General features: G+C 53.5%; 1 protein-coding gene across 1 annotated transcript; it reads left to right on the top strand.

The window, feature by feature from the left end:
- The first annotated feature begins 1280 nt into the window (after positions 1-1280).
- ARHGDIB (Rho GDP dissociation inhibitor beta) lies at positions 1281-10188 on the top strand. Its single transcript, XM_054205282.1, has 6 exons — positions 1281-1412; positions 5123-5311; positions 5889-5972; positions 6832-6908; positions 8380-8443; positions 9392-10188. The coding sequence occupies exons 2-6, from the start codon at positions 5134-5136 to the stop codon at positions 9589-9591; spliced, it is 603 nt and encodes a 200-aa protein (XP_054061257.1). The 5' UTR covers positions 1281-1412; positions 5123-5133; the 3' UTR covers positions 9592-10188.
- Positions 10189-10509: the final 321 nt, after the last annotated feature.

Here is a 10509-nt window from a genome sequence, read left to right as displayed (position 1 = left end):
TTTAAACTCAGCTCAGTGCTGTATTCAGCTCCGTTATGCTGGCCCACAGGGAGGTTTAGCGTAGGAGTGAAAAAGAGCAGCAGAGAATAAAATAATTTCTCTTGGTGGTGAAGCTAATTCGTGGAGGTTTAAAATGTTTTGGAGGCTACAGCCCTTGCTAAATGGAAATCCACTGCTGGCCAGCCATATGCTCTTGTTTGTCCCTTGAAATGCTTGAGGTCAGGTCCAAAGTGCCACCCATGGCCTAATGAAAGCAATGGTAAGCTGGGAAAATCAGTCCCCCTCTTCTGAAATCTGTCCATCCCTGAAGGAGAGCCCTCTTACTCAGCTGTTTGAAACCTTTAAAAATTTGTGAACGATAAATGTTTTCTAATGGACCTGTAGATCCAGGACAGTTAATTTAAGCCCATTGACAATAGATTTGCTTTGCTTATTTTGCTTCTGCAAAGGCATTAAGAACAGTCTATCAGTCATTGCGATCCAGATTTGTTGGTTGCAAACCAATGATCTAATTTGTTCTTAAATTCTGTGCTGAGGATTGTGTGTGTGAAGGATTTATGTGACTGAAGAACTAAGCGGGCACTCCGTGAGTGGAGAAGAAAGAGAAAATCTTCTGGTATTTCAGAGCGGAAGTGGTGTAAAATCTTTCTGATCACTTAAGCATCTCTGGGAACCGAGAGCTGGTTCTTCCTGAGGCAGCCGATCTTTGAAACTGTTTGTGTGAAAATGGCTGGGAGTCGGGAACAATTAGCTGATTACGTGCAGCAGGTAGCATGTATTAACCAGGAAAAATGAGGTTCGTCGGTAAAGATTGCCATTTGCACACCCCCATATCCCCCCACGTAGGCAGGAATGCACTCAACCTGATTCTCCGCTTATTTTAATCGGTAGAAATCGGGGGCCAGCTTCTGAAATCGACCTTAATTACACCAAAGAAACAAAAACAGAAAAGAAACAAAATAAAAGCCAGGGATGAAAAACAAAGACACACCACCCCACCCCCCCCACCACCACCACTCCCCCCCATCTCGCAGGGACCGAGAGCCCGGGGCCGCGCAAGGGCAGCCCTCCCGCGGCCCCGGCCGGCCTCAAGACGCGCAGACAAAGCCCCTGCGCACCCTCTGCGCAAAAAGCGCGCAGACAAAGCGGGGCCGGCAGCCGGCGGTGCGCTGCAGCATGCGGGGCCGCGCAGGGCTTCCGCTGACAGTGGGCTGCTGGTGGCGGCGGCGGCGGCTTGCCTTTTTTTTTTTTGCGCGCGTGAGTGTTATTTTTTTATTTATTTATTTTTTTCACCCCCGCTCTCTCTCTCTCTCTCTCTCTCTTCACCAACTTCCTTCCTGCTCCAACTGCCAAAGCTCAAAGCTGAGCGCTGAGAGCGCAGGAGGACCCCGGCCGCAGGCGCCGCTCAGCCGGTGAGTACGAGCCCGGGCGAGGGGAAGACGCGGCGGGGGCCGGGGGGGGGGACGACGGACCCCCGGCTCCCTCCACCCCCCAACCCCCCCGGCGCCGCGCAACTTTGCGCCTTTGTTCCCGCTGGCCGGCTCCGTTACCCAGCCTTGCCCGGGGAGACGGGCAGGGCCCTGCCTGCATTCCGGAGGCTCTGCGGCGTGATGGGGTGGAGGGGGCAGAGGAAGGGGGAGGCAGCCCCCGCGCCCCCGGGGTGGCGAGAGGGCCCCCGGGGTGGCGTGGGGGGGGGGGGGGGTGTGACGGCGGGTTTATGTATCCCTGCGGGGTGGTAATCGGCGGTCCCCGGGGGTGGCTGGGCAATGGGTTCCCTTTCAGCCCTCGCACCCCAGGGGGGGTGGGATGAGGAGGCCGGGGCCGGGGGCGCTGGTGGGGCCGGTGTGTTACCCCCCACCCCCCACCCCATCGCGGAAAATTGCTTCCTCCCTGCCAAACCCGCATCCTGGAGATAAGCCCTCGATCAAGGGGTGGTTTAGGGGAGTGAATTTTGATGCAGAGAGGGAGGGCAGATAAAATAATGACCCTGTGACATCGTTCTTTGTGCCCAGTGGTCGCATGGTGGGGGTGGGGGGAGGAGGCAAGGAGGTGCCCACCATCCACCATATCTCCTGCCCCTATACCCTCTCCTGCTGCAGGTGCGAGCGCAGCCACCCACCCCCGGCACAGGCAGAGCTCAGCTGAGTGACGCTGGCACCCCTCGGCAGGGCATGATTCCTCCTTCGCCTGCTGCAGCCATCTCTCTCTCTGTCTGGGGGTCCCTAGCACCGCCCCTGCCCCTCTGTCTGCTGCTTTGTGGGTGCTGCCAGGCCTCAGGGGTGCAGGTGATGCACGACTGCGGGTTGGGGCCGCAGGGAAGCGAGAAAAATGTGGTGGGGCGAGGCAGAAGTCACACAGATTTCTCCTTGCGTAGAGCATTTATAGGGTTAATTTTCTCGTTTTTAATGAGGCTTTCAGGCCATAGGGGGTCTCCATCTTATCTCAGCCCTTGGCCTGGGCAGTGACACAGGAACCCAGGGACCCCGACAGCTGGGCACCGACATGTTCCCTCTGAGGAAGCACTGGTGCCTGAGCCCAGCAGCGTGTCTTAGCTTGCAGAGGGGACCAGTCCCTCAGCTGGAATGAGTAGAGGCAGGGGCAGCTGAGATGTGACCTTTTCTCTTGGTCACCTCCTGCCTGGGAATTTGGCAGGAAGGCAGGGTCAGGCCCACAACTTGGGCAGAAATGCCAGAATTGGGTCTGATCGTTACCATCCTGAGACACATGTGACCCAGGGGTTGTTCATCCCAGACAGCCTGGCTGGTGCTGTTCCTTGCGGGATCTCACTGTTGGAAGAGCACAGGTTGTCTGTCCACCTCTCTGGGAGGTTTTCAGAGCCTAAAAGCATCCACCCTCAAGTGAGCCACCCCATGGCACGGAAAGTCTCTGTGGCGTGTGTGATGCAGAGAGGTCTAAGGGATGGGGAGCAACCAGATGGTGCAGCCCTGACTCTCTGTTTTTTTCTCTGCATGTGGCCCGACATCTCTCTCTCCATTGCGTGGGTCTCTCCCTCTCCCATGATAAACCACAAAACCCCCCATGGTGGATAGGGGCAGGCAGGCAGCTCTGCTCTGTGGTTGTAGTGGTGGCAGATGCAGCCTGGTATCGCGAGAGAGCTCAGGAGAGTGGAAATGACTCAGATCTGCAGCTGGTGTCCAAGTGGAAGGCAAGACCTGGTGATGGCTGCCACAGCTCATCATGTCCTCTTCCTGTGCCGAATGTGGGATGGCACTGAGGGGATCGCAAAGTTTTGTAAGGTGACTGTGCTGGGGCTACAGAGCAGTGGGACACGAGCAATCATTACTTTCATGAGGGAGCTTCTGGTCTCCTTCCTCATGAGGACAAGCTCAAGGGCCTTTCCCATGGGACGTAGGTCCTTCTCACTCCCAGGGCTGAGCGTGAGCTCAGCCAAGGTTATTCAGCTGCTGGGACGTGCTTTCTTTCCTGTCTATTTGAGTTGGGATTCCCTTTTATTTCCCAGCTGCCCGCTTTGCACTAGTTCCTGACTCACCACAAAATGCCATTGCAAAGTAGTCTTGCCTCAGGGCCATCACCCATTAGCATGCCCGACTGAGTCTTCTTGTTCCTGCGCTGCTTGGTCCTACTCTGTCCCCTTGTAACATGCCAATATACCCCTCACTGATTTTTTTTTTTTTTTTTTCCTACTGGAATTGCACTGGGAGGTCTGCATGTTACTCACTGCTGCCTGATTCCACTTGCTGATTCACCCTCAACTGTTGCATGCGGGTTTGTTTTTTTTGTATTTCCTTTCTGTTTTAATGAATGAGAAACTATCCTGCTAGCTCCTAATTTAGCTTTTGGGAGCAGGGGCAAATGTTAAGGCCACAGCTGCAGGAAGGATAAAGGGCTTGCTGGGGAAATTGCGAGTAAGCAGGCAAAAGGGAAATTTTTAGTAGGGACTTGAAGAAGGAGTTAATACAAGGATAAATGAAAAAGAACTGAATAATCTGTGTAGTTTGACCAAATCCCCTTGCTGCCAAACAGCAAGGAATGCCTTGGCCACTCATGACAGACACAGCTGCACCAGGGCACTGCTTTTTTTTTTTTTCCCCAGCCTTTCTCTGAAGAGTGGGAAGGTGGTTTAGGACCATGCGGCTGGCTCCGCGAGGCAGGCGGCTGACTAAGGGGGGGACCTGGCACCGCACTGCTCCCCTCTCCTGCCTGTCTCCTGTTCCCCCATCCCCTGCCTTGGCTGCCATCAGTTCATCCATCTCTCCCCACTGTGGCTCCCATTTGGGATGCCACCCAAGCAGCTTCGCTGCTGTCCTGCACTCAGTGCTGCGTGTCCCAGCCGTGCTGGCTGAGGGCTCCAGGCGTCCCGAGTCTCCTTTCTGAGAAGCCCCACTGGTGCAGCACAGGTACGCATGGCTGCTCTGCGGCCAGGCTGGATGCGGTCACCGTCGTGCTTCCTTCCTTCCTTCAGCAGGAAGGAGACCCAATCGATGCCTGCAGTAAGCTGTTCCTGGGAGCAAGCGCGGGGAACGCCGGCAGATAGACTGTAGTGGGTGCGTTTCCTTGAGGGCTTCAGCTAACTTGCTAATATAAGGGAGTTACCATCAGGTATTCGATCTTTGTATGAAATGCTGCCTGCCCGTGGCTTTTAACCCATTATGAGAGGGTGAATGAAACTTCTGGCCTTGGCTTTATTCATGTCTCTCTGTGCCCTGGTGCGTGGCAGGGGCTCTTTGTGTGAGATAGCTGGCGAGTGCTGAAGCCTTGTACGGTGGCTTGTAATTGCAGGGTTGCCGGCCAGCAACCGCGCTGCAGAGTGGCTGTAAATCACTCTGGTTTCAGCCTCTGCTCCCGCACCTCCTCCCCGGGAGGGAAGAATGGTGTAGGTCTGCGTGTGCGCATGGTGCCTGCAGGGAGAGGAGCGGGGGCAGAGGGGGATTGTGTTCGAGCCAGAATATCAGCACAGCCGAGTTGGGATTGCAGCCGATCACCGTCGCCATTTGCCTGTAACGATCCTGCAGCGTTCGGCGCTGGGCGGATGCTTGCCTGCCCGGGGGACTGAGCCACGCCGTGCCCAGAGTGAGTGCCCCTGGGGACCTTACCCCGCTCCGGAGCAATCCCATTGACTGTCCCCTCCTTTGTTACCCAGACCAAGCGACCATGACTGAGAAGACCCAAGAACCTCACGTGGAGGAAGATGATGATGAGCTGGATGGGAAACTCAACTACAAGCCTCCTCCCCAGAAAACACTGCAGGAGCTGCAAGAGTTGGACAAGGACGATGAAAGCCTCGCTAAGTACAAGAAGTCCCTGCTGGGAGATGGACCTGTGGTAGTAGGTAGGCTGAGGCACGCTGACAGGAAGGGATGGGGGAGATGCGTAGCAGCAGTGTGGGGATGGGGTGAGGTGGCCTCATAGAAGAGGGAGCTTGTTTGACCAGGCACATGCGCTGCTTTTGCTGGAGGACAGGGGATGGACAGGTGGAACGGTGCATGGAAAGGAGGCAGGGAAAATTCCCTAAGCATTAGGTGTAAGATTGCTAGGGAGTGCTGGCATCAGATAGGGACTTGTGGTGGGAGGTGTGTGGACCTTGGAGGACTTGTGAGGGGTTAGAAACATGAGGGTACGAGCTGATGCTGAAAGCGGGCCTTAATGCTCAGAATGATCTTGAGAGAGGCGCCTCCTGGAGTGGAAAGATCTCCTCCAGGTATTCATATGGAGGCTGGAGGGATCCATGTTGAGTGACTGGGGTAGATGCGTGGTCCCATTGTGCTAAGAGAAGCCTGGCGTTACTGGGTGTTTCATGAAGTGCAGTTTCTGTGTGCGAAAGCAACCGTGTTTCTTCAGTGTCATTCCCCTCCCCCTGCATTTAATTTTGCAAGCTGACAGCTTCCCCCTGACTTTCCTACCTGCAGACCCAACAGCTCCCAATGTGGTGGTCACCCGACTCACCCTGGTATGTGACTCTGCTCCAGGACCGATCACTATGGACCTTACAGGTAGGCACAGACTCTGTCCTTGGGCATGCAGGGGAACAAGCAAAGGTACCTGGGATGTTTCAAATTGAAAGGGGGTTTGTCCTCAGGATGCTACAAGGGGTTTCAGAGGGACTCTGAGAGCATCTTAGCCTTGTTTCTTATTTTAAGGTATACATGTATGAAAAAGGAGTTGTAACAGAGGAAAGTGTTGAGGGTCTCTTTCTTCATCTAGACTGCTCTAGGAGCTCCTGGGTTTCTCCTGCCTTCTCTTCTTACTTCCTTTCAATGAGACCTCATGAGCCCAAGGGTTGTGCATGCGTCGGGGTAATGGGCTGTTTTGAAACTTCAGAATCGAGCAATACTGCAGTTCCGGCTCCTGGGGACATGGGGAGAGAACCAGGCTTCACCTTATATGGGCTTTTCTGCAGAGAGAGGAAGCTGGGCCCGGAGGAGCAGAGAAGCTTCCTGTTCAACCAAAACCACGCAGAGCCTTGCGGAGCCCGGGCAGCCTCACAAACTGGGCAGGAGCTGTGAAACACGCTCCGCTCACCCGAGCCAGGGCTGGGCATGAGTCAAGTACGCACACGCTCCTGCAGATGCCTAACGATGAGTCTGTGCATAAATATCTTTGTGTATGTGTGCCTAGACCCGTGTACGTTTAGGCATTATCTTCATAGATGCGGACACAGAGACCCAGGCGTTTCTGTGTACGTGCTCTCACAGTGCAACTGCTTACACAGACCTCCGCGTACTCATTTTGCAGGTGTGCCGTCTGTCAAAGGGATGCGCGCCTCCAACACCAATCCCAGCCCCATCCCACCGCATGTGGTCTCTTCCTGCTGTGACACCTCTAGCTAATGGCTTGATCCTCTCCTTACAGGTGACCTTGAAGCTCTCAAGAAAGAGACCTTTGTATTAAAGGAAGGAGTGGAATACAGAGTTAAGATCCACTTCAGAGTGAGTTGTTTTCCTTCCTGTTACTTCTCATCAGTTGCCGAGACCGGTCACTGGCAGTCTGTCAAGATAACTAGAGACAGGCAGCATGCCTGCCCGAATTCTGGGCCCTTGTAAAGCTCCCCTAGCTTCAGGTGTCGTTCTACCCAACAAGGGACCAGGTCTTTCCAGGGAATTGCTTCTGCTTGCTCGCCCCTTGAAAGAAGTGGCATTCTGTCCGCTCACAATGGTGAACAACAGGTGGTTTGGAAGCCAGATGGGTAGTTTTGGCTGAGTTTGGCTTGACCTTTTTAGGCACGAGAAAATCTTTAATTCCCACAAAGTGGGAATGGACAGGGAGGAGAGGAAATAATGGCTTTCCATGAAGTACTGGTTCAGTCTGCATTGCTGGGCTTCACGTATGCACAAAAAAGATTTAATATTGTAGCAGTTGGCTGACGATACTTGAGTTTTTATGGATCATGGTATACCCAAATGGTCTCATTTCTCCCCCTCTCCTATTAACCATTGTGTCAGCCATTTCTTCTCTTTCCAGCTGAAAATGAAACTTGGCCACACTGCAGTGTGGCTTCCAGCACTGAAGTGATCATCTCCACAAAGCTGGCTTTGGCAGAGAAGGCAAAAAGGGGTGGAGGATAGTTCTCCTGAAACAGTGGAGGGAAAGTGTTAATGTTGTAGGTTTTGTAGGAAAGATTTCCCTTCTTGTCTGGGGATTGCTTGCTGTCTCAGAGATGACTTTGTCCCCAGAGACACCTCCAGCTCTCTTTTGTGCTACGAAATATTTCCATCTGTATCTGAGCCCCGTTGACAGGAGATGCCTGGAGCCAGACAAGTTTTTCTAACTCTCCCCCTCAGTCCCAAGCCTGGTAAGAGCTGGCACCATGTGAAATCTCCCTTGGGACGTAAAAGGATCTGTCCATCTTGTTTCCAGATTGAGTAGTGCTGCGGCGAGGCATGCTGGAGGGGGACAGCAGGGGATACATCCAAGCTATCCATGGGAGATTTGAGGAAAGATTATGAACAAAACTGTGTCCCTCTGTCTCTTGAGAAGAAACTTGCCAGCTCCCCGCAGAGCTCAGAGGGCAGCTGGGAGTTCTCAGCTAATCTTGCCCACCCGTTTGTGCTGGAGAGGTGACTCTAGTCACCCGTCTCTGGCTTTTAGTATGGAAACTATTAACTGGGAACTCCCTGCTTCACTTTGTCCTCATCAGCCCATCCTGGGAAGCTCACTGATGTGCTCCAGTCACCCTCAAAGTCAGGGAAAGGATGGGGAAGGGCAGGAGATGCACGCAGGGTGCTGTAGGTCTCTTGGCGCCTATGGAGAAGTCATGTTAGGACTCACCACAATGTGCTCTGTGCTGAGCGTTTGAGAACAGTGGTGTAAGGAGCCAGGATGGCTCTCTCGGAAGGGAAAAACAGCAGAAACAGAACCAAAACCCTTCCTATGACACTTACTTTTGGTCACTTCTTGCAGGTAAACAGGGACATTGTGTCGGGACTGAAATACGTGCAGCACACCTACCGGACAGGGGTGAAGGGTGAGTAAGAGACCTTTGTGCCCTGCACACCAGTGCTCCTGCCACTGTGTTCCCTCTGCTCAAAGAAGTGTTCCTGCAGTTCTGGGCTGGGACAGAGCCTCCTTTAGCCCGGACGACCCCCCTGCACCACCACACAGGAGGCGAGACTTCTCAGCAGAGTGCGTTAGCCTGCACTCTGCATCACCCAGGCCAACTGTTTCCTGTTCCTGAGTGAACTCAATACGAGCCGGCTCTGGTATCTGTATGCTACACCACTGTCTGCAGCAGCAAAGTCCCCAGAGACACTGTTTAGACGGTCCTTGCCACAGATTTCCTTTCTAGACAGAGCTCTTCACCTTCCCCCACTGCCCCCTGTAGAGTGGCTCAGCTTGTGTGGAGCTTCTCACCCCCTGAAAGCTCTTCCAGATGCATTTAGTAAAATTCAGAGCTGCTCCACAAAGCTTCCTGCTGTCTGTAGAGCCCTGTGTTTGCCCATGACCTCTCTTCTTTGTGCAGCGCTGCCCTGCCTGGACATGGCAGAGGAACACCCCATTTTGCATACACACATCCCAGGTGCATTTTTGCATGCAGCCACCTCTAAGGCTTCAGTGTCCCGTTCAGCACACGCGAGTGGTGTCTTCTCACCAGAAAAAGAGAAGTAGCAGGGGATCAAGAGACATCTTGAGCCATATGCTGGTTGCACCCACTCCTTTCCAGCAGCACACAGATGTGAGAGGGTACAGACTGAGTTGCCTGTCCATCTACTTGTCCATCCATTTATCCTTCCATCCCTGTGCTTCAGTAGGCCACTTTTTCCACTGATTCTGTTCCCTTTGCTGACACGGACCGTCCCTTTCTCTCACCACTATCTCCTTTCTGTCTGTCATTTGTGCTAATGCTTATGGCTTCTTCTCTCCTTTATCATTCCCCACCTGAGGGGCTCATCCCTTGTGGATTGTTTTCTCCTAGTGGACAAAGCCACATTCATGGTTGGCAGCTACGGGCCACGGCCAGAGGAGTACGAGTTCCTGACGCCTATTGAGGAGGCTCCCAAGGGTATGCTGGCTCGAGGCACCTATCACAACAAGTCCTTCTTCACGGATGATGACAAGCATGACCATCTCACCTGGGAGTGGAACCTGTCCATCAAGAAGGAATGGACAGAATGAGTTCACCCAGTTTGCCATCCCCCTTCCCATCCCCTTGCCTCCTGCACCAGTCTCCAGGTGGGCCATGCCCACCACGCTGCTCCTTCCTGCCACCACGGCCGGCCACAGCCCTGGCAGCCCTTCCCGTGGGAGCCGGGGCTCTGTGCCATCCGCGGTCGATGCACAGGCCTGCAGGCGGCCTTTGCTGCTTCTTCTGATACACTGAAAATAACCCGCCCGTTCTCACCACTGCCCCATCATGACACATAATGGGTTAAATTGGGAAGCATCTCCCTCTCTCTCTCCCAGTACTTCCTCCTGCTGCCTCCATCTCTCCTGTACCAACTCTGGTCCCGGAAGTGCCTTTTCTAGGAAACAAGATCACCTGGCAGGGCGGACTGGTCCCTGGAAAATCCCTATCCGAGTTACACTTGCCATGTGCTCTGACTCATTGTAAATGGTTACTTACCTCCCGTGATGGTCTCCTGGTCTGTATCTGGTGCCCTACCCCGTTAAAATCCATCCTTGTGCAAGCAAAACCAGTCAGGGGGAATGCAGCTAGATGCTGTAACAAGACTTCAGTGTCCCAAGAATAAAACCAGTTTCTTCTTTTCTGCATGAGTGTCACATTCTTTTCTGGAGTATGGCTCTGGAGTGTGTTTTTCAGTGAGGTGGATGTGAAGAATGTGTGATAGGAAGGCTTAAAAGCATGTTTCAGAAGGGAAATAGCCCTCCTCTTCAAAACATCAGCCTAACTATAGGCAAATTATTTCAGAGCTGCTTCCTTTCAGTGTTTCATGAATCCTTACTTGAAGCCCAAAGTCTGGCCTGTGATGGAAGTAGACTCCAGGGGTAGTCAGCCCCTGCCTCATCCCAGGTGGCACCTGAATGAGCCATGGGGACTATAACATGGCCTTTTCATGTTTAATGCTTACCATA

Source organism: Rissa tridactyla, chromosome 1 (genome assembly GCF_028500815.1).
Source record: "Rissa tridactyla isolate bRisTri1 chromosome 1, bRisTri1.patW.cur.20221130, whole genome shotgun sequence".
Taxonomy (NCBI): Eukaryota; Metazoa; Chordata; class Aves; order Charadriiformes; family Laridae; genus Rissa; species Rissa tridactyla.
Note: the sequence above shows the minus strand (reverse complement) of the source record. Positions and strands in the feature narration are given on the sequence as shown.

Excerpts from the sequence above, each read along its gene's own strand:
- ARHGDIB (XM_054205282.1), top strand. The coding sequence starts at position 5,134 with ATGACTGAGAAGACCCAAGAACCTCACGTGGAGGAAGATGATGATGAG. Across the intron at positions 5,973-6,831 it reads GATCACTATGGACCTTACAG|GTGACCTTGAAGCTCTCAAG; the intron begins GTAGGCACAGAC and ends CTCTCCTTACAG. Across the intron at positions 6,909-8,379 it reads GAGTTAAGATCCACTTCAGA|GTAAACAGGGACATTGTGTC; the intron begins GTGAGTTGTTTT and ends CACTTCTTGCAG.